Genomic DNA, 24,197 nt, shown 5'->3' with positions numbered 1-24,197 from the left:
ACAAAAGGACCTTGCTCACTGGTCACCACAAGGATTAACTTAGATGATCTATGTGAGACAGAATTCTGGGTGTTCAGAAAACATCTGGAAAATGTAAAAACTTAGATGTCTATTAACGTTTTGTCAATAATGAATTAGTGGCATCTGTTCCAGGGACTGTGGTATACGTGCTGCGTTCATCTCTCAGCCCGACTGGTTGCTACTAGTACAGGTCAGTTTTTTTCTGCAGGAAAATGGAAAAAGCCTCAGAAACACCGTGTCTCTCACCAGTTTGAAGATGGTGGTTTGCCCCATTTGATGGGTGAATCTAGGGTTCAGAGAAGGAAAGCGACACGTTCCAGGTTACAGAGCTAAGACAGGGCACGGTTTCCAAAGACCCCAATGCAAAGCCCAGGGCAGTCTCCATGAAACCACACTGTCTGCTGCTCCCCACATGCCCATCCAATGCCAAACCTTGAAATGACCATCTGCAGGTGTCCCATCTTCCCAATCTGTAAACCAGTTACCTGGTCTGGATGTGGGAGGTAATAACTCCAACATGGGCTTGGTACCACCTCTTAACAGAAAAGTATCACAGAAACCAAAGATTCTACGACATGAATCTTTTCGTGTGTATTATTATGTGCATTTTTTTAAAGACAGGGTCTTGCTTTGTTGCCCAGGCTGGAGTGCAGTGGCACAGTCTCAGCTTACTGCAACCTTCACCTCCCCAGCCTAAGCAATTCTCCCACCTGAGCCTCCAGAGTAGCTGGGACTACAGGCGCATACCACCACACCTAGTTAAATTTCTTTGTATTTTTTGTAGACATGGGGTTTCACCACATTGCCCAGGCTGGTCTCAAACTCCTAAGCTCAAGCTATCTGCCTGCCTTGGCCTCAGGATCATCTGAGGTCAGGAGTTTCAGACTAGCCTGGCCAACATGGCGAAAATTCATCTCTACTAAAAATACAAAAAGTAGCCAGGCACAGTGATGGGCACCTGTAATCCCAGCTACACGGGAGGCTGTGGCAGGAGAATCGCTTGAACCCAGTAGGAGGAGGTTGCAGTGAGCCGAGATCACGCCGCTGCACTCCAGCCTGGGTGTCAGAATGAGGCTCCATCTCAAACACACACACACACACACACACACACACACACACACACACACACAAATACATGTAGAAGAGTAGGTTGTCTGAGAAAATGTAAAACTATAATGAGGAGGTGGAATGACTGAGGTGGAAGACCACCCTCTCTTCAGAGATACTGAGAAGAAACCTTCCTGCAAAGATCTGAAGACCTGTGCAGTACGAGTCCCGGGCAGAGGAAACAGCAAAGACGCTTACCAGGAAGCAGGCAGGCCCCGTCAGATCACGCAGAGCATGCAGGCCAGGAAAGGAGGGGGGATATTCTTTTTTCTGAGTACAATGGAGCATTGTATGCATAAGAATGGCATGAGTTGACTTAACACTTAGAAAGTTAAACCAGAACCCACTCAAACAAAGCCACTGTAAATGACCATCAAGGAACTTTGAACACAGAAATTAGATACTAAGAGACTGTTGCTAATTTTATTGTGTAATAGTGTTGCACGTGGGGTTTTTTTGTCTTACTGTAAGAGATTCATATATAAGCAAGTATTTATAGCTGATGTAACATCTAGGACTTGCTGTGAATTGTTAAGCAAAAAACAAAGCAGGGAGTATAACAGGCTCAGCAAAGCAAGAGTAGTAACAAGTGAGTTACTGCGAAGACTGGGGGGATGGGTACACAGGGGTTGTTATACTATTCCATCTATTTCTGTTCATGTTTGAAAAATTACATAATTTAAAATTTTTAAATAAAAAGCAGAAACAAACATATTAGCATTTTGAATCTGTGGCCATATAGCAGACAGGGGAAAGGTATCTTTGCTCGGTGAGGTCCTCTGAAAGCCAAGGTCACATCCCCATCAGCCATGAACTTGGGAGGAAAACACAGGTCCTATCCAGCCTCACACTCTCCTCCATCAGAGCACTTCTGTCTGTTAAACGACCGTATCTCTTGCCTGTCTGAGAAATTTCCAATTCAGATAAAAGAGCCAAAACAAATTAGCCCCAATCTGCACAAATGAACCCAAATCACAGGCTGTGACCCTGCTGGTGACCCTAAGACAACCTCCTCCTCAGGGGCTTGGGGCCTCCCAACACTGTGACCGTGGCAATTACAAAGGGACGCAGCTCACACACGCTATCTCAAGATGTGATCACTGGACAAAAATTAGCTCATAGGCTGCTGTTCCTGGTCACAATTACCTGCCACAGGGCTCAGGGTGTTAAAGCTGTGATGTGGACTCACTCTTCAAAAGATCTGCTCCTCAATGACTCAGGTTAACAAAGGCTGCACAGCCTCAGGGAAGACGCCAGTGCTGGTGAAGGCCTGGGTTAGCTCTGGCCTTGTACCTTGAGGAGCTAGGCAAATAATTCATTCACATCTTGGTTATCCATCCTTAACCCCCAGTAGCAAAATCTCCTGGGAAGATAAGACTCTAATCCAAGAACCAAACAACTGGAGTCATACTTACCACGGTTGATCTACCCAGTCTCTCTCTAGAATCATTCATCCTGCTTTAGATCTGACCATCATTATCTCTTGCCTGAATACCTCAAAGAACTTCCAGCCCCTCTGACACTGGCCTCCTCCTGTCTACTTCTCTACAATGCCCAGGAGGGGATTATTGCTCTGTCCCTCGAACAGATCTGATCAATTACTCCCCCTCCTTAAAGGCCTTCAATAGTTGCCCACTATCCACAGAACCAAGGCCAAACTCCTCGCTGGGACCTTGGGAATCTGCTCCCAGGCCACCCTTGCAGAAACCCCACCCTCAGTCATTCCCCAGATGTACTCTGGACTCCACGATTCCAGGATACAGCCACAGGGAGCAACCTGAAGCTTCTTTGACACAGCATCTTCCTTCATGCCTCTCGCCCTTGGCACAAACTGTTCTAACTGGAGGGTACTCTGTGAGCTTCTGGAAGGACGTCCCTGTGATCCGTGGGTCCTGAGCACCTACAAACCATACTTGACTGAGGCTGGTAAGTATCGTAGGATGATATAGAACTGCCTTCATTTATTAGCTTCCTGTGTCTCCGATATCAGCCCACACTTCTTTACCTGCATTATATCATTCAATCCTCACCAATACCCATGAGGTAGGTTCTATTAGTTTTCCCGTTTTCATGATTTTTAAACACGGAGGCTCATAGAGGTACAATAACTTGTCCAAAGTCACAATGCTAGCAAGTGGTTACTGCAGCTTTTAGAGTCAAGGTCTTTGTGAATCACAAGGTCATTTGTTAATCACTATAGGGACAATCTGATCTACTGACGACTATAGAACAGAGTATATACTCCCTCATCACCCAGGTAACAAAACAAGTGAATTTTCCTCAGGAGAGATTACTATGTACCAGGCACTAAACACAGACCACTACTTGTCTTCTGTTTTATTTACAGTGACAGTGTGCTCCACTAAAAAACAGAAATCAGATTTCTCAGCATCCCTAGCAGAGTAAGTTCAGGCCATTGAGAAGTAAGAGAAAGTGTCTGAGTGACTTGTGGTACCCTCTGTACAAGAAGTTGGCACGCACTTTCTTCCCTTCCCCTGCCTCACCCTTCCTGCTGCCAAGAACACAGATGTCATAGCTGGGGCCCCAGCAGTCACTTTAGACCATGAAATGCAATCACCTTGGAAACATAAGCCAAACACAGCAGAACACCACCACAGAAGTAATTGACAAATGCTCATTTGTTCATTCAACAAACACCCGCTGAGCTCTATTATGTGCCAGGCATTGTCCAGGCTCCTGGGAATAGATCTACCGGTGAACTAATGAGACAAAGGCAGGCCGGGTGTGGTGGCTCCCGGGTGTGGTGTGCTGTAATCCCAGCACTTTGGGAGGCCAAGGCGGGTGGATCACCTGAGGTCGGGAGTTCAAGACCAGCCTGACAAACATAGAGAAACCCTGTCTCTACTGAAAATACAAAAATATTAGCCAGGCGTGGCACTACATGCCTGTAATCCCAGCTACTCAGGAGGTTGAGGCAGGAGAATCACTTGAACCTGGGAGGTGGAGGTTGCAGTGAGCTGAGATTGTGCCATTGTACTCCAGCCTGGGCAACAAGAGCAAGATTCCACCTCAAAGAAATTAAAATAAAATAAAACAAGACAAAGGCTCCTGCCCTCATGAGACTTAAAACTTAAGACCAAAAGGCAATGATAAATCATGAATGTAAGAAGTGATGTATTAGAAAACAAGAAATGCTACGGAAATAAGAAAAAGTTAAGCAAAATAAGGGGGACTGATCATGCAGGGGAGGGAGAGATTGGACAAGAAAATCTGAGGGACAAATGAGTGAAAAACAAGAAAAACAAGATCTGCTAAGATGCAGCTAACGTCACTCCCTAACAAACTTGGGAAAGAGCCTCGCCAGATACAGAAAGAGAGGCAGAGACCATCTGTGAATTTAGTTCAGCCCTAACAGCTCCTTAGCTCACATTACCAGAAACAAGAGGGAATGTGCTCAAAGGCAAGCCTATTCCACGCTAGGCTGCCATTTTTAAGTGGCCTTTTCAGCACGGATAACAAAGCGCATTTTGTAGCTCGGTGGGTGGCATTCCAAGACCTCACCTCTCCACTTTAACCTGTGTGGCTCAGCTCTCAGGGAGCTCTCTTGGGTCTCAGAGAGCCTCCAAGTAAGAATGCATTTGAAGGAAAGGTTTTCTGCTTAAAATAAAACGTTTTCGTGATGGCTATTTGGTGGCTGGAGCTGAGCAGCAGCAGGTACGAGTCTCACACATCTTCGCTTTAGCTATGTTTGGCACCAGCACGAATTTGGCGAACTCTGGTTTGCTCAGTGAACCAATCAACTTTGCAAACTTCCACAGTCACTAGCCTTGACAGTTGTCTCTCTTTAAACCGCATCGCCGCTGCTGCCAAGAATATCTCCCCTCTGCCGAGCTTCCTGTTGCTCCCCTCCCAGGCTCCAAAATAACAAGTAGTTGCTTGGCAGTGATGTCACATTGCCACTGTCACCGCCTGCAGGGCATTCACATGCTGGCTATATTTAAGACCCAGGCTTCATGTTCAGTGACATGGAAATTGCCACCTTGTGAACCGTACCGGAAAGGCAAGATTTGAAAAATTACTTCTGCGAATCATCAGGCTGCAAATTCTGCCTCTCCGGAGGCAAAGAAGGAAAGTCAAGGGGGTTAAACTGAGTCATGGGCTCCAGCTCCTTAGATCGGCTACATCCAGCTGTTTCATTCCAACCATTTCTCGGAAGTAACTCAAACACCAGCATTACCTAGCGGCCACGCCTCTCTTCCCATTGTTCCCCTTTCCTGGGCTCTTTTGGTATCCCTCAAAACCATTCTGCTATTTTTCTTTCTCTCTAGATATCTGTACCTACTTCTCATTAGAAAAGACAAGAAATGAAGCATTAATGAACGGGAAAAGCATTTCCCTCCCCAATGAATAATTACTGTAACCTTTTCATAAGAGTTCTATCATATTTATGGATTTGGGGAATTTTTTTTATCTCTTCCTGCTTCTGTCCTTTGATGGGGGAAAGCAATGGGCTGGAGCGACATTTCAGACACAACCTTCTCCCTTTTCCCTTAACAGCTGCACGTTTTTCACATCTTGATGAACTGCCCAAGTCCGTGTTTGGTGCAGATTTTTCAGGGAACATCTGGCATCGGGCACTAATGACTCTGACGCTCAACCATTCAACGCGGGCACGCGCTTCAAAACGCAGATGTTCATGCAAATATACCTTGCTGCTTGCTCCTTAAAAAGTTGAGTTCGTCAACAAAACCTGAGTCTTTGATTGGATTCTAGAAGCATTAGAGAAAATAAACAAGCACATGGCTTTCTCCCTTGTACGTGTGATTGCTCTGAGATGTCACCAAGCTTCTGTTCCTCTCCCATTATGCTGCATCTACCATTTTCATAGTTTAAAAAACTATCTAGGAAACCTATACCGGTTACAAAATTCTGAAAGGCTCATGAAGAAATTTATATGGCTTTCCACTGTTGGTCATGTTTGAGAAGGTGCTTCCATTATTTTAAATTTCAACATTAATGCATTCGGCATTTCCATTCTCCTACCTCTGGGAGTCCCACATCATTACTCCCAGAAGAAAAACCAGCTGGGAAATCATTCATGCCAAGGATACCTTCACCTTCCACAGCCTCAGAAGCAGGAGCCAAGCAGTGATGAATGGTGGTAGAACTAACTCAAGTTCTGATGAGCAGGTCCTTCTGCCTCAGCCTGCAGCCAAGAACTTGGGCCATGAAAACATTCACATCTCTCGGCCGGGTGCAGTGGCTCACACCTGTAATCTCAGCACTTTGGGAGGCCAAGGCAGGTGGATCACTTGAGGTCAGGAGTTCGAGACCATCCCAGCCAACATGGCAAAACCCTGTCTCTATTAAAAATACAAAAATTTGCTGGGCGTGATGGTGTGTGCCTATAATCCCAGCTACTCGGGAGGCTGAGGCGGGAGAATAGCTTGAACCTGGAAGGTGGAGCTTGCAGTGAGCTGAGATTGTGCCACTGCACTCTAGCCTGAGCAAGAGGGCAAGATTCTATCTCAAAAAAAAAAAAAAAAAAAAAAAAAAAAAAAGCATATTTTGCCATGAGATCTCACTTCTGGAAATACACATTAAGGAAAGAAACTGACAGAGAAATACACACAGATGCTGAGATATTCACTGCAGCCTTCATCTATAATGTCAGACTAGAAGCAGCTGCAATGCAAACCGAGGTGCAAACCACCAAGTACCCTAAGGAATGCCACACAGCCGTTAAAAATCACAGCCGGGTCAGGCTCTCTCACACACTGCTGTGGAGTAAAAGAGAGGCCGCTTTCTTGGAAAGGATTTCAGTAATACAAGATCAAGAGCCTTCACAAACATGCTTGCCTTCTAACATGGGAATTTCACTTTTTGGAATCTAGCTGAAGGAAATGCTTTTTAAAAGGTGGAATAGGTTTATAAAAATACACGTTCATAGAAATACTAATCCTACAAGGGAAAAAAACGGTTAAGAAAAATGATGTCAGAAACAAGGACATATCCAAACACAACTCCACAAAGCTATCAAAAGTGATATCCATGTAATTGAATAACAAGAGACAATGTCTGTTGTTTATTGTATTATAATAAAAAAATTTTCAAAGCAGACCCTCAATTTATAGATTCAGAATGATCTGAATTATATAAAATACATATATGCATAAAAATAAGCTGGAATAAAATGCCCCACAAATAATAAATTCATTGATGGTAATTGTGTTTAGGTGATTTTCCTCTTCAAACTTTTCTGGTATTCCCGGACTTAAGAATTCTAACTTGCAAATTACTTTTATGTGCAGGGGGGGAAATACCCTAACCTAAGGGGAAAACCTTAAGGATGTGAACGTACATATTACATTTATGAGCAGGGAAAAAAATCTTGCATTTAAACATAGTTTGACATCTACATAGAAACAGAATAAAATAAACAGAATGTAAATAGCATGTATACAACAAACAGTGGAATAACTGTAAAAATGTACTTAAGTGGACTAAGAATGGAAATAATTATCACGCTAGGGTCATGGGATTTGGGACTCCTTTCCCCATTTTGAGTTGTTACTCTGCTTTCACAATTTAAAGGTAATTTTTTTTTTTTTAAGTAGGAAAATAAGAGTTCCCTAAAGAAATCTCAAGTATGGCAGAATTCCGTGGAAGAATCCCTCTTGTGGACATCTTAATCTGAAAGCATTCAGCTTCACATTGAGTGAGCAAAGCCAGTTGCAGAACAACAGGTGCATGTTGCAAGCTCACAGGCAGATCCTTAAAAACCCACAAAGCAGCCGGGCGCAGTGGCTCACGCTTGTAATCCCAGCACTTTGGGAGGCTGAGGTGGGCGGATCACTAGGTCAGGACATCGAGACCATCCTGGCTAACATGGTGAAACTCCGTCTCTACTAAAACTACAAAAACTTAGCCAGGTGTGGTGGCAGGCGCCTGTAGTCCCAGCTACTCGGAAGGCTGAGGCAGGAGAACAGTGTGAACCCGGGAAGCAGAGCTTGCAGTGAGCAGAGACTGCACCACTGCACTCCAGCTTAGGTGACAAAGCAAGACTCCATCTCAAAAAAATAAAGAAATACCCACAAAGCAAGCTCAGTCTGTTTTGTGCTGCTATAACCAAATACCTGAGGCTGGGTAATTTATAAGGAACAGAAATTTCTTTTCTCACAGTTCTGGAAGCTGGGAAGTTAAGATCAGGGGGCTGGCATCTGGCGAGGACCTCTGCTGCGTTATCAAGTGTCAGAAGGCAGAAAGGGAGAAAGGAGCCAAACTGGCCCTTTTATAACAGCACGAATCCCACCTCCCCTCCATGGGGGTGGAGCGCTCATGGTCTAATCACCTCTCAGGTCACCACCTTTTTATACTGTTGCTTGGTAATTAAGTTTCAACATGAGTTTTAGAGGGATGACCTTCAAATCGTAGCACAAACGTACATGTTGTTTATGGTTTACTTAAAAACAAAAACTAAAACAAAAATGACAAATGTTAGTAGTACTAATTGTTGCATTGGGTCATAGTATTCTTTATATTTTTCAAACCAGCCAAGCAACAAAAAATTAGCTCCCAGCTTGGTTCTGAGCTAAAAATCAGTCTTTCTAAGGCTTTCAATGAGCTTACCCGTTCAGATCATTGCTAGCATTCTAAGTCCTTGCTACTTAAAAAGTGTGGTCTAGGAACCAGCAGCATCAGCATCACCTGGGAGCTTATTAGACCTCCATGATAGCAGGCCCCACTCCAGACCTGCTCGATGAGAATTTAAAGACGAACCCGAGCCCCAGGTGCTTGGTGGGTACATTAAAGTTTGAGAAACTCTGCTCTAGGCCACCAGTTGTCAACCTTGGCTGCACACTGGAATTACGTGAGCATCTGGGCCTCAGCTCCAGAGATTCTGATTTAATTGGTCTGGAGGGCAGCCTGGACATAACCATTTTAAAAGCTCCCCAGGTGACTATGATGTTCAGCAAAGTTTAAGCAACAGATTTAGCTCTTCAACCCAGAGAATTCTTTATTAGGAAGTTAGTTACATCTGAGCAATGGCAGGGTAGATTAACTCCAGAAAATGACTTTTTGCAGACTTGAAATGGAGGCATAATTTACTTCCATGAAACCAACAGTAATCACCATGGCTGTCTTTTACTCAGTACTCACACAGGGTACTCAATGTGCTTAGCACTTGACATGCATTACCTCTTGGTCTTTCTAAGGGAGGGTGTATTACCACCGTGGTTTTCTAGATAGGGAGCATGAGGGGTAAAATGGCCATCTCAGATCACACATCTAGGAGTGGTGGAAGCCCCTGCATGACCCTAAGGACAAGCACTGCCTTAAATTGGGTAGCAGAGGTGCCTCACTTGTTTCACCCTTGCCCTAGCCCTGAGCAGCAGGACTCAAATCCACACCTGCCCCACAGGACACTTTCTGCTAAGAGTGGCCCCACGAAAATGGAACTTCTGGAGCTGTCAGCCTGAAGGTTAAAATCTTTGCTTGCGGCCAGGCGCAGTGGCTCACGCCTGCAATCCCAGCACTTTGGGAGGCTGAGGTGGACGGATCACCAGAGGTCGGGAGTTCGAGACCAGCCTAACAAACATGGAGAAACCCCGCCTCTACTAAAAATACAAAAATTAGCCGGGTGTGGTGGTGGCGTATGCCTGTAATCCCAGGTACTTGGGAGGTTGAGGCAGTAGAATCACTTGAACCTCGAGGTGGAGGTTGCAGTGAGCCGAGATCGTGCCACTGGACTCCAGCCTGGGCAACAAGAGCAAAATTCTGCCTCAAAAAAAAAAAAATCTTTGCTTGCATATCCTTCCCTTCAATTTCTAGCACCCACAGGACAGAATCAGCTGTATTGTGTTTCTCTCTGATTCACTAAGCTTCACACAGAACAGTAAATGTTTGATGAGTGAATCAACAAATAAACAATATCGGCCAGGAGCGTTGGCTCATGCCTGTAATCCCAGCACTTTGGGAGGCTGAGGCAGGTGGATCACCTGAGGTCAGGAGTTTGAGATCAACTTGCCAACATGCTGAAACCCCGTCTCTACTAAAAATACAAAAAAATTAACCGGTGTGGTGGTGGGTGCCTGTAATCCTAGCTACTTGGGAGGCTGAGACAGGAGAATTGCTTGAACCCGGGAGGCAAAGGTTGCTGTGAGCCATGAGTGCACCATTGCACTCCAGCCTGGGTGACAGCAGCGAGACCCTGAAAAAAAAAAAAAAAATCTTGGATAGGCTCCCAGTTGTGTGATCTGAGATTGCACCACTGCACTCCATCCTGGGCAACAAGAGCGAAACTCCATCTCAAAAACAAACAAACAAACAAAATCAATCGTTCATCTGTGACTAAACTGCATCAGTAGCATCAAACTGCAGGAAAACAGCTCCTCCTAAGCCATCTTCTCTCTTGACTGACATGTGTGTCTTGCACTCACCCCTGACCCGAACACCAGCCCCACCCACCCTATGCACTCAAGGCTCCCTAGCTGCTCCAGGGTACATCATGAGACCAGCCAGCTGCTGATAAGCATGTGCTTAACAATGATGAAGGGCACAACTCACTCAGCTCATGAGACTCAGCCAAGGGAAAGAGCCAGCAACCTTGGGGAAGCGAGTTCACACCCAAGGAGAAGCGAGAGACGGGAGAGCCAGAGTAGGTCACATACGCAGCAGGTGTAGACTGGAGTTCAGTGTAGACTGGAGCCAGTCTCTGGACAAGGACTCAAAAAGATCGGGGCAACCGAAAGGGACCTTGCACACAAAATTCCGATACATTTGTAAATGGTCTTGAAAAAGAGGACACTGGGGAAAGAGCTAAAAGAGAGATTCTCACTGGGGGCCATGGGGACAGTATGGGTCATCACAAGGATGATGGGTGCTACTGTCGGAGGCGTTTGAACCATAACAGCTCCATCTGGAATAGGAGCTGGTTAAAATGAGGCTCAGACACTGAGCGGCATTCCCAGGAAGTGAGGCATTCCTAGTCACAGATGAGATGGGAGGTCAGGAGGACTGCTATCATTAGATATGGGTCACAAAGACCCTGACGATAAAACAGGATGCCGTAAGAAAGGCGGCCAAAACCCAGCAAAACCAAGATGGTGATGAAAGTGACCTCTGGTCATCTTCACTGCTCACTGTGTGCTAATTAGAATGCATAAACATGCTAAGGACACTCCCACCAGCACCATGACAGTTTACAAATGCCACGGCAATGTTCATAAGTTACCCTGCATGGTCTAAAAGGAGGAGGAATCATCAGTTCCAGGAAATCCTGCCCCTTTCCTGGAAAACTCATTAATAATCTGCCTCTTGTTTAGCATATAATCAAGAAATAACCATAAGTACTCGAAGTCTGCCGGCCCACGCTGCTGCTCTGTCTATGCAGTAGCCATTCTTTTGCTTCTTTACTTTCTCTAATAAACCTGTTTTCACTTTAAGGGCTTGCCCTGAATCCTTTCTTGCACAAGATCCAACAACCCTCTCTTGGGATCTGGATCGGGACCCCTTTCTGTTGGCACTACCAGCATTTACAGCACGGAGCCGAGGATACTAACTGTCCTGAAAGGCCAGGGCAGTAGCACTCAACCAAGATCAGCCTACCTCCTGTAATACTTCAGTCGTCCTGTGGCCATTCATGTAGGTAGAAACCTTACTTATAATCTGGACCTAGAATGGAATGCCTTTCATATATACTGACCAGACCAGGTTTACTTTGTGGTTCACCCACTCTCTGCTCTTTTTCTGGACTCCTTCTAAAGAATGACTTCTGATCTTCTTACCTTCTTAAAATCAAAACTCATGCATGAGAAGGAGGTGCAAGCACTTGGCGTCAGCACGTTTTCTGGCAGAGTTGCGCCTGACCAATATGTACTGAAATCTATGTTGTATGATAAATTCCTTTCCTTTCATTTCTCTTCCATGTTACAGTAGAGTGTTATACTGATTTTTTTAATTACTTGTGTAGGTAGGTTATATTCGCCATAAATTTCATTTCGGAAGGGGGCATTACCAAATATTTTTATTTAAAACAGATATTGAGTCTGCTAAGATCAAGCCTAAATATGCCAAAGTAGCTGGACCAGGGGTTTGCTAATAAGGTCAGATTATATCAGACCAAAATATCTAGCCAAGGAAAAACACAATAGAGAACACAGCACAGAGACCTTTGCGCTACCGCTTAGAATGGCTGAGCCCAGATTTCACCTACCAAGACAGGGTGCACAAGACGGCTGGCACAAGAGTGACAGCACAGTAGTGTCACTCGGGAAAATCGACAGACTCCAAGTGTCACGAGCCCTCTGTGGAAGCAACCCACTATTGGGGACATCTGCAGGCTGCACCCACCACAAGCACCCCCAATCTGATGGCAGGAACATGCTGGTTTTCCTTTTGAGCAAACTCTCCTCCCCCTTGTTCCTGCTCCATGGAGTCCAGGTGAGTGAAAGCCAGCCACCCCCAGCTCCAGGGGGAATGGGACCCAGGCATGGGCAGCAAAAGTAACACAGCTGGCCCAGGAAATGACCTCTCCAGAGCTACTGGAAAAAAGTCTTCTCCTCCCACTGGTGGTGGTAAATCCACAGGATTTAGGCTGGGGCCCCTGGGTGCCCTCTTGTTACCGCAAGAGAAGACTGACCTAAGAATGAAGCCAAGACCGAGGGAAAGAGAGAGGAGACATGGAAAGTCATGCAGACTGCATGATATTCATGGTACCTCCCGAGAGCTTTGATCCAGCCCAGCAAAAAGCTAGCTCTTCTCCTACAGGTTTAAGTTTCATAAGCCAATCAACTGCACTTTTTCATAGACAGTTTAGGGTGGGTTTCTGTCACCTACTACTGACTCTAAGTGGTAAGATTCCTTTTCCTTTTTTTTTTAAGACGGTCTCTCTCTGCCTCCCAGGCTCTGTCTCCCAGGCTGGAGTACAGTGGTAGAATCTCAGCTCACTGCAGCCTTGATCTCCTGGGCTCAGGTGATTCTCCCACGTCAGTCTCCTGAGTAGCTGGTACCACAGGAGTGCACCACCACGCACAGCTAATTTTTGTAATTCTTGTGGAGACAGGGTCTCATCATGTTGCCCAGGCTGGTCTCCTGGGCTCAAGCTATCTGCCCACCTTGGCCCCCGCAAAGGACTGGGATTACAGGCATGGGCCACTGCACCTGGCCTCTATGTGGTAAGATTTCAACGAATGGCTGAGAGGTTTCCAGAAAGCCCTAATTCCCAGAAAATGACTAAAAAATACTGTCTTGGGGCAAACGACCATCCACAGGTCTAAAGCCGAGCCTAACTGGCTGCTTTGTGCCAAGAGAAGATGCCAACAGGAGGAAAACCATCAAGGTGCTGGAAGAACTGACATTTCTCAGTGACACTCGTACCGAGTGACACAATCACTGGCCCCACGGTCCCTTCAGTCCCTCATTTAGCCAATGACTGAGCAATGCCAGGCACTGTACTAGGTGCAAGGGCAGGTCACTGCGCTCATGGATCACACAGTCTAAAAGGGAAGACAGGCAGTGCATAGACGACAACCCGGACTGCAACTATCTGTAAAAATGCTATTCAGGAATACTGGCTCCCATGAAGTGTATCTCAGAGGGACCTGACTGGACTCATGATCAGACAGGAGATAGTGCACAAAGCCTTCCAGCTTTTTTTTTTTTTTAGAGTCTCGCTCCGTCGCCCACGCTGGAGTACAGTGGCCGATCTCAGCTTACTGCAACTCCACCTCCTGGGCCCAAGTGATTCTCTATTCTCCTGCCTCAGCCTCTGGAGTAGCTAGGATTACAGGTACACACCACCACACCCAGCTAATTTTTGTATTTTTGGTAGAGACAAGTTTTCACCAGGTTGTCCAGGCTGGCCTCGAACTCTTAACCTCAGTGATCCGCCTACCTCAGCCTCCCAACGTGTTGGGATTACAGGCATGAGCCACTGCGCCTGACCGACAAAGCCTTCTGTATTCATGTAGTCAGAAACAGAAAGCCCCACTCAAACTCTCTTGAACAGAAAAAGAGGTTTACTGACCTACATACCTAGAAAGTCAAGAGGCAGCTCTGGTGCCTCTTGCCAGCAGCCTAGCGATAACACTATGTTCACTACAGCAACTCTTCTTCTTATGAAAGAACCCCTCTCCTCCTCCCCTCCTCTCATCCATAAACACAGGCTTCCTAAATCACACAACAAAGCAACGGTTAATTTTTGAAAGACATGTAACAAAAACTGAGTCTTATTTCTTGTCTCTACTAAGCCTAAGAGCAAAGTTTCGTTTTATTTTACATCATGGATTTAAGATATTCCTTCAAAGCATGTTTCTTTTACCAAACAGAAAATAATAATGTGGGCTTCATAAAAGAGTGACAGGTTGGGCGTGGTGGCTCACGCCTGTAATCCCAGCACTTTAGAAGGCCAAGGCAGGCAGATTACTTGAGGTCAGGAGTTCCAGACCAGCCTGGACAACATGGTGAAACCCTATCTCTACTAAAAATACAAAAATGAGCTGGGCATGGTGGCACATGCCTGTAGTCCCGGTTACTCAGGAGGCTGAGGCAGGAGAATTGCTTGAACCTGGGAAGCAGAGGTTGCAGTGACCCAAGATTGCACCACTGCACTCCAGCCTGGGAGACAGAGCGAGACTCCATCTCAAAAAAAAAAAAAAAAAAAGAGTGACAAATTCTTTTTTTTTTTTTTTTCAGTCTCATGTACAATGCTGCCATCTTGGCCTGGGGACCTTATCTCAAGCAGTTTCCAAGACACCAGAAGTGCTAGCATATGGATGGCAAATTCTCGCCAGACTTGCCACCACATCCCCTTCCCATGTGCATGGCAGACATTGCTAATCAATAACAACACTCTTTCCTGTTGAGTCCTGACAGGACTCCAGTCCTTCTCAGCCAGAATCCCAGGCAGTGACTACCAGAGTTGGCAGCAGGATGAAGCCTACTGGCTTTTCCCGCTGGAGCAGGTGTTCTGAACTGGGGAGACAGCACTGAAAAGGCCCAGACCCTTGATTCCAAAGGCCATCCCTAGCCCAGGCTGGGCTCAAATTCAAGCCAGTATCCCCATAATTCAAGTCAGTATGCCTGACCTTCTCAACTCCCACCACTTGTCTCTTGTGATAAAAATATAATCAGTGCCTTTGGATGGACACTGGAGAAATATACTGTCCTTTTCCACAAAGGACATAATCTTCATATTTCTCCAATGATTTAAAGGCAAAGGACAGAGGAGGCTGAGCCTTAGGGTGGAGTGTGAGATTTAAAGCCTTCATAGAAAGCCAATAAAGGTCTCCTAGGGTGCGGGACAGCATGATCTGAACTGGGCTCCCAAGGCCATTCCAGGTTGTACAGTACAGTTCTCAATCTCACACGCACAACACTGTCACGGACGTTGTCACTGCTCAGCAGCCCAGCAGGGACAAATAAACAAAGGGACACACATTAGGCAGGCAGGGCTGGAAAAATACAGCAGGAGGAGCTGAAGGTCAAATGAAGACCAGGGGCCAAAGGCTCTAAGATACTCACTGCAGGGGAGGTTTGGACAAGGGAAGGGTCCAGGAGATTCTGCCCTCGCCTCGGCCTCCCCAGCCACCTACGGCCAAGGCGCCAGCCAAGAAGAAGAAATTAGGTGACGTTCACTGAGTGCTTACTGAGGGCCTAGAGCTGCGCTGAGTGCTTAGCAGCCTCAGCTCCTGTAATCGTCCCGACAATCCTAGGAGAAAATGCAAGAGACATGCTCTTGCTGCCCACTGCTTGCCTTGGGGACCTGGCAAGAGTGTCAATCATGGCCCTCCGCTCACTCTTCGCCGTAACATGCCCACTAAAAAATCTTTCCTAGGCCGGGCACAGTGGCTTACGCCTGTAATTCCAGCACTTTGGGAGGCTGAAGCAGGTGGATCATTTGAGGTCAGGAGTTCGAGACCAGCCTAGCCAACATGGTGAAACCTCTTCTCTACTAAAAATACAAAAATTAGCCAGGCATGGTGGTGGGCACCTGTATTCCCAGCTACTCAGGAGGCTGAGGCAGGAGAATTGCTTGAACCCTGGAGGTGGAGATCGCAGTGAGCTGAGATGGCACCACTGCACTAGAGCCTGGGCGACAGAGCAAGACTCTGTCTCAAAACAACAACAACAACAACAACAACAACAACAAACTTTCCTAAAGTGTTATATACAGACATTAGAGTCTCTTCCCTTTGGATCCTGGGCGAGGCTTAGTGCTACCAGACGCCACCTTTGCTCTGTGCAGAGGGCCTACCTAAGCATGACACCAGTGCACAGAGGGCGGGACCAAGGAAAGAGAGAGGGAGAATGCATTGGTGCCACTGCGGGACCTGGGTCCCACAGTGCTTGAAGAAAGTAACCTGTCCTTGGATTTCCCAGCTACTGCAAGAAAAAAGCTAATTTGGTGTGGGTTTCTGCCATCAAAAGCATGTTAGTGTCGGTGGGGAAACTGACAACTGAGAAGTTACCAAGTGGCAGAGCCAGGACCAGAGTCACTGTGCTGTGCTGTTTCCCTAGGTAAGGGTCGGACATGGCCCTCCAAAGCCAGCAGTGACCATGACACATCAACAGGGTGCTTTACGCCACTGCACAGGAGAAAGGAGGGAGAGTGCTCCATGCCACCCCAGCCCCCTTTAAGTTTCTAAATAGGTAAAGAACCAGAGAGGCTCAGAAGCATGAAGAGAACGGCCCAGCCATACAACTGACAACATGTTCATGTGAGCGCAGCAGAACTGCACAGAAGGAGGGAAAAGTCACAACAGGCGAGTGACCACAAGGCTGGCCCCAGTAAGACACAAGAAGCGAAGTCTACAGCGGCGCTCTGAGTCACGACAGGAGAGTAACCGCAAGGCCGGCCCCAGTGAGATACACGAAGGGAAGTCTGGAGCGGTGCTCTGAGCAGCAGTCCAAGGGGCTCCCCCCGAGGAATACTTTTTCCACCACCTTCGTGACTCTCAATCAACCAGAAGCCCCTTCCCAGACCTGGCAGGTTGGCTGTTGAGATGACATGTTTACTTAGGTGCAGAGAAAATACCCATGCTCCAATCTCTAATAACCAAACAAGAGGCCTCTTCAGTCAGGACTCTTATAACGGAGAAACACCACCACAAATGGCTCAAGGAATTAAAGCAATTTATTGGCTCATATACGTGAAGAGTTCAGAGGAAAGACAGCTTCAGGAAAGACTGGATCCAGGAGCTCAAATGAGACTATGAGGAACTGCTGATTTCTCCCTCCCTCCATTTCTCCACCACATGGTTCTCACGTGGGATTAGAATCTCCCCATAAAATAGCAAAGATAGCTGCCAATGACTCCTGGCTGGCACCATCCTCTCAAGGATGCTGTGACTGGCTCTTATCAGACCATCCTGGCCATATGCCCTCCTAAAAAGCCCTCATGGTGGCCAGTGCATGGAGCAACCTGACTGTCCGGGCCTGGGTGGGCTACCCTCCTCTGAAGCCCTGTGGGGGCAGGAGGCAGGGGTAGCCCCATTAAACCACATGGACAGAAAGGAAGGAGCAAGGGTCCACCAAGGAAAATTGGGGGGTGTGATGGTTAATTTTGCATATCCATGTGTCTGGGCCACCGGATGCCCAGACAGCTAGATCAACACAGTTTCTCAGTGTGCCTGTGATGGTGTTTCTGGAAGAGATTAGCATGTGAGTTTGTGCACTGAGTGAAACAGATGGCCCTCACCACTGTGGGCAAGCACCCCCCATTCCATGGAGGGCCTGAGTAGAAGAAAAGGAAAGTGAGTTCTCTCCCTGCCTGACTGCTTGAGCTGGGACATGGCTCTTCCCCTGCCCTCGGCACTCCTGGCTCTCAGGCCTTCAGACTCAGACTGGAACCTACGCCACAGGTTCTCTGGCTCTTGGGCCTTTGAACTACACCATGAGCTTTTCTAGGTCTCTAGCCTGCAGAGGGCAGCTTGTGGGACTTCTTGGCCCCCATAATTATATGAGCCAATGCCTTATAATAACCCCTTTCTAGAAACATATATGCATCCTATTGGTCTCTTTCTCTGGATGACCCTAATATTAATACAGGTAGTATCTGCCCCAGGAGGAAGCAGACGCCTGATGGGTGTAGCAGGCAGCCTTCAAGGTGGCCTCTAGTGACCCCTGCCTCTTGCTAGTCACACCACTGTGTGTTTCCCCCAACACTGAACCAAGGCTGACTGTGACTACAGAATAGAGCAGAAGCAATCCTGTGTCACCTCCAAGGCTTGGTTATTAAAAACACGGTGGCTTCCAGCTTGGGTGCGCCCTTTCCTGCTCCTGGGTTACTCACCCTGGGAAGTCAGCTACTGTATTGGGAGCAGCCTCACGGAGAGGCCCACGTGGCAAGGAGTTGAAGCCTCCTGCCAACAGCCACAGGATGACGCTTGCAAGTGGATCCCCCCATCCCCAGTCAAGCCTTCAGATGACAGCAACTCTGGCCAACAGCTTGACTGCAACATCATGAGAGACCCTGATGCCCTGGCTAAGCCATTCCCAGAGTCCTAATTCACAGAAATTGTGGGGGATCATAAATATTTGTTGTTCTAAGCAACCAAGTTTGAGGATAATTTGTTACACAGCGAGAGCTAATACTGCTATAATACAATGACAAGAAACAGAAAATAAGCCCTCACAATAATTCAAGAACCCATTTACTTGCTTCCTTCAAAGCCACTTTTCATCATATAAATGTGTGTCTTTTTTTAACATGTCTCATAGCTTGAGTTTTCTTAATTCAAAAGGAAACAAGGCAATCGATTATTTAGAGGAATGTGACTTACAGAGCCTTAATTGCAAATGATTATTATGCCTCTGCCTCAGGGACTTGCAGCTGCCCAGGGCCAAAAAGCACCAGGCTAGTTACATGACCTTGTTCTAGAAAATCCAGTAATTCCTAGCAAAAGGAATGTGTCATCAAATGCAGGATTTGCTTGGCGACATTCAGTTTTACAACCATGAACTCAGAGCCAGTGAAACACGCATATACACAAGCACATACTTAGCATTCGGATATTTCACTTTTCTGAGTAGGAGATAGACTAGCTCCTAATTCTTTCTGCACCGTTGCTGTTAAAATAGACCTTTTGATGAGATAAGGAGACATAATTATTATAGTCAAGAAAAATGAAAATAATAGTTAACATTTACTAAGTATTTATCAAGCACATTGAGCAATACATGGTCTCTCGTTTTATTTATTCAACAAAACTCTATGAGGTAAAGAGTTTCCTTATTACCATTTTAAAACTAAGGAAACAGGCCAAGCGCAGTGGCTCACGCCTGTAATGACAGCACTTCGTGAGGCCGAGGCGGGTAGATCACTTGAGCCCAGGAGTTTAAAACCAGTCTGGACAACATGGTAAAACCCCGTCCGTACAAAAAGAGAGAAAAATTAGCTGGATATGGTGGTGCCTGCCCACAGTCCCAGCTACTTGGAGGCTAAAATGGGAGAACTGTTTGAGCCCAGGAGGTGGAGGCTGCAGTGAATTGAGATCGCATCACTGCAGTCCAGCCTGGGTGACAGAGTGAGACACTGTCTTTAAAAAAAAAAAAAAAAAAACACTAAGGAAACAGAAACAGAGAAGTTAAATAACTCACCCAAGGTCACACAACTAGTAAGCGGGAGAGCCGTGGTCTGACCCCGTCAGTACAAGGCAAGCACCTGTACCATAAAGCCCTAGCTATACCCACGTGCACTGTGACCCCTGCACCTGAATACCCACGCACCTGAGGAAAGTGTAGTGCTGGTGACTGAGCCTCACCTTCCAGCCTGTGACACTCCACTGCCCCCTCCTGTGCCCCAGCAGCTACAGCCACCCACCCCCAGGTAACAACTGCCAACACTGACAGCTGCTTTTACTCTGGCCAGAAGCAAGAAGAAAGTTCTGACCATTGGCAGAGGTTAACTCTATCTGGAACATGTCAGCAACGGAATTTTTCAAAACTTACATATCCAGCTGATTGGTTTGCCTACTTCTAGTTTCTCCTTTTGAAATATTGGTCTGTTTTACAGATATTGGTTCCTTCTGCCTGCAGACTGCAAACTTTCAGACACCTTAAACTCTTAGCTACCCACTGCTTAAGTAGGGATTATAAAACTGCCCAGTTAGGAAATTGGTTTTATCTACCCCATTTATGGGATAAAATTTTCCCAACAATTGTCATGCACTAAAACACGCTTCCTGTGGAATACCCTTAGGATGCCTTGCTCGTGTCCACTGCCATATGCACCCTCACTTCTTTTCCTCCTCATTCAGCCCCTTCAGCCGGATGAGATCATCCTCTCCATCCCAGAGATGAGGAAGCACACACGTGCAGAAGTTGAGCCATTCACCCAGAAACACACAATTTGCAAGTAATGATGCAAAGACTCAAGACTACGCTAACTGCTAATACAAGCCATTAAATGACACGGAGGCTGGGCATGGTGGCTCACGCCTGTAATCCGAGCACTTTGGGAGGCTGAGGCAGGCGGATCACCTGAGGTCAGGAGCTCAAGACCAGCCTGGCCAACATGGTAAAACCCCATCTCTACTAAAAATACAAAATGTTAGCTGGGCATGGTGGCACATGCCTGTAATCCCAGTTACTTGGGAGGCTGAGGCTGGAGAGTCACCTGAACCCAGGAGGCAGAGGATGCAGTGAGCCGAGATCATGCCACTGCACTCTAGCCTGGGCACGACAGAGCAAGACTCCATCTCAAAAAAAAAAAAAAAAAAAAGACAGGACATATAATTCTGTATCTCTTTGCTCACTAAGAACCAGTCTCTAAAGGCTTCAGACTTTATTGTGAACATTAAATGCAATTATGCTGCAGAACTCTAGCATGGCCAGGCAAAAGGGCGGTCCAGGTGAGAAAATGCCAAACTAGGCACATTTACACTATTTATAACAGTCATTTAACTGTCTCTGATGCTCTTGAGCTATCATTTTAAAATGTGACGAAAGGGGAAAAGCTCAAAGAATGGAAATTCAACATAGGATCATAGTGCCAACATTCAATAAGACATACAAAACAATTACATTAGAGCCATTCGCAGCATCTAACAGCACAGAGAGGTAAATGCTGCTGCCATAAACTGACTTAACTCTGGGCTCCCTTGCACATCCACAAGACGTGTTTATCTCGTGGTCTTATTTTAAAATAGATTTACAGAACAATCAATAAACTGCTTATCTTACCTAAACTGAGAACAAACTGAAAACAATCTGAATGTGAAACTGACCATATTAAATTCATCATTCCAATCCAGAATGGACAATTTAATATGGCGTGTTAACTCAATCAAATACCACATCCAGGTACACAAAGGTGGTTAACATGAGGCCTATATGGAAACAACAAAAGCTGCTTTTGCACTCCTAAGCAGTGCTAGAAGGCAGACTAAACAATGACAGGCATAGATTATATGTATAGTAAAAAAAAAAAAAAATGTTAGTATATGAACAAATTCAGTAAAGATGCATGTAAACTGGGATTTGGGGCAGTTTACTTTGCAGCTTTCTTTAATAGTACATAAACAAAGTGACGGAAAAGGAAATAAAATGGCTTTTAAATAAAAGGTGGCTCAACCATACTCTTAATTAGAGAAATGGGAAAGAAAAATGTTCTGCTAGCACCATTTCCAGCCCTGGCATTATCAGAGACCCAGCAGTCGGATACCGTGGCTGTGAGCACAGCTGCAGCGCAGCAAGCCCTCTCCCATGCTGCTGCAGAACATGCGGCTCATGCCCGTGCCAGGCGAGTTGATGGTCCCTGTCCAACTTACAAATGCACTGCACTTTGACCCAGCAATTCCACTTCCAGGAATATTTCCAAAATATATACTCATACGGGAAGAAAACAACCAACGCCAAGGTTGTTGACTGTGGCATTATTAGTGGTAGCAAAAGACTGGAAACCATCTCAACGCCTGGCTGTTGGCAGGCTGCTTAAATGAATTCTGATGCAATCAGATGAGGAAATGTCAGGAGCTCTTAACAAGCAGAGGGCAGCCCCACGCGGGCCAATGAGAGCAATCTCTGAGACGTCAAGTGAATGCTGCATAGGACAGGCTACCATTTCACATTAAAGAAGAAAGGAAGGAGGAGAAGAGAATGAAAAGGAAAAAAGTATATGCGCACGTATCTGCTTGTGTGCACAGGGAACATCTCTGGAATCAGTAACGATGACCCCCTCTAAGGAACAAACTGGGTGGCTGGGATAAGAGAAGGGCGACTTGCACAGGTTCACCTTTTGTATTTTGAACCACATGCATACATACTATTTACTCAATGAAATAAAGTAAAACACATTTTTTGCTTTAGTCACTATCTTTTTTTTTTTTCTTTTAGAGACGGAGTCTTGCTCTGTCACCCAGGCTGGAATGGAGTGCAGTGGCATGATTTCAGCTCACTGCAAGCTCTGCCTCCCGGGTTCACGCCATTCTCCTGCCTCAGCCTCCCAAGAAGCTGGGACTACGGGCACATGCCACCATGCCTGGCTAATTTTTGTATTTTTAGTAGAAACGGGGTTTCACCATGTTAGCCAGGATGGTCTCGATCTCCTGACCTCATGATCCACCCACCCTGGCCTCCCAAAGTGCTGGGATTACAGACGTCAGCCACCGCGCCCGGCCCAGTAAGCTCAGGTTTAAATGAAGCCCCCGCGTGCTTACCTCTCCATCCCTCACCCTCTCCTACCTGGCCAGCGCCTGGACCTTCATGCCCTGTCGCTCCTCCTGTTCAGCCACCTTCCTTTTCAAGGTGTCCACCTCTTGCCGGAGCGCGGCTGAGTGCTCCATCTCACCATCGAGCAGGTTCCGCAGCGATCTGGGAAGAGAAGGCCCCATCTGTTCAGAAGCTGTCAACCCAGACCCCACTGAACCCAGGACACAGTTCCTAACGTAAGTCAAGTCCTAAGCCATGCATTTTCCACAAGGCTCTGCATAAACCATAATTCAAGTCTATCTCATGTGAACTGGAGATAGCAAACTCTGACAGCCTTGGAGTAAGAATTAAGGGACAGTCGTCTGTGGCCTGGGCTCCATGTCCCTGATTGCCTGCGAGCAGGCCAGCCTTCTGACAGCCTAAATCAAGGGAAAACAATGAGGTGAGCAAATTCCAGCCAAGTCCCTTTACAAATACCCCACTCAAAGGTGTAGCATGTTCCAATGAGACCATTTTGTCACAGCTACACCAGGTAAGAGATTTAACCAAGGAAAGGATGCCAGGAGAGGCCAAAACAATAATCCGAGGCATAAAAATAGAATATACACTCAGAATATCTGAGAAATGTCTAGTCTCATTTCCACCTGTGCCTACAAAACACATCGCGAACCTGTTCCATGGCCAACTTCAGGTGAAACAAGCACATATATGAAATGTCTTACATCACTAAAGCATCTGAGATAGCACAGATAGCTTTTTACATTCCCAAGTTTGTTAACCCTCCAACAAGGGGCTTGCAGCCAGCACAGGATTCACTTGTGTATCTGACATCCCTGGTCTTAAATAAAGGAGAGCACAGCAGGTCTTCTAGAAACCATCACCAGTGACCGCCTCGGAGACAGCCAACCATGGTGCTGCTGACCATTTACTTCACTCTACCTGGCTGTTTCTGGAAAACAATTACCAACCATGGTACATCTACATACTAAATCCAGAGGACACCTGCCATGTGACATCAGGATATGAGCAAAAACATGGCCGGGCGGGGTGGCTCACGCCTGTAATCTAGCACTTAGGGAGGCCAAGGTGGGTGGATCACTTGAGGTCAGGAGTGTTTGAGACCAGCCTGGCCAAAATGAAACCCCATCTCTACTAAAAATACAAAACTTAGTCAGGCGTGGTGAGACACACCTGTAATCCCAGCTACTCGGGAGGCTGAGGCAGGAGACTTGCTTGAACTCGGGAGGCAGAGGCTGCAGTGAGCCGAGATCACGCCACTGCACTCCAGCCTGGGCAACAGAACAAGACTCTGTCTCAAGGAAAAAAAAAAATGAATATAATCAAAAACAACTGACCCCCACCGCACTCTGTTCATTCACTGAAATCTCCAAGACTTGTGTTCCTTGAGAGCTTTGAGGAAATTACCCCCGTGGTGCCTGGGGGTCCCTGACAAAAAC

General features: G+C 46.5%; 1 protein-coding gene across 13 annotated transcripts in view; it reads right to left on the bottom strand.

Annotated features, from left to right (window-relative positions):
- Positions 1-24,197, bottom strand: part of SNX29 (sorting nexin 29) — a 589,214-nt gene that overhangs the window by 421,248 nt on the left and 143,769 nt on the right. For 12 of the 13 annotated variants that reach the window (XR_012429267.1, XR_012429268.1, XM_005591284.5 and 9 more), the window contains one exon: positions 22,774-22,902. Coding sequence is in view for 11 of the 13 variants with exons in the window: in XM_005591284.5 (XP_005591341.3) it covers positions 22,774-22,902 (129 nt within the window). In the remaining 2 variants the exon portion in view is untranslated. Of the gene's footprint in view, positions 1-6,374; positions 10,301-22,773; positions 22,903-24,197 lie in introns of those variants that run through there. The other variant, XM_065537183.2, reaches the window with a different exon arrangement.

This window comes from Macaca fascicularis, chromosome 20, assembly GCF_037993035.2.
Source record: "Macaca fascicularis isolate 582-1 chromosome 20, T2T-MFA8v1.1".
NCBI classification, from domain to species: Eukaryota; Metazoa; Chordata; class Mammalia; order Primates; family Cercopithecidae; genus Macaca; species Macaca fascicularis.
This window is presented reverse-complemented; position numbering and strand designations above follow the sequence as displayed.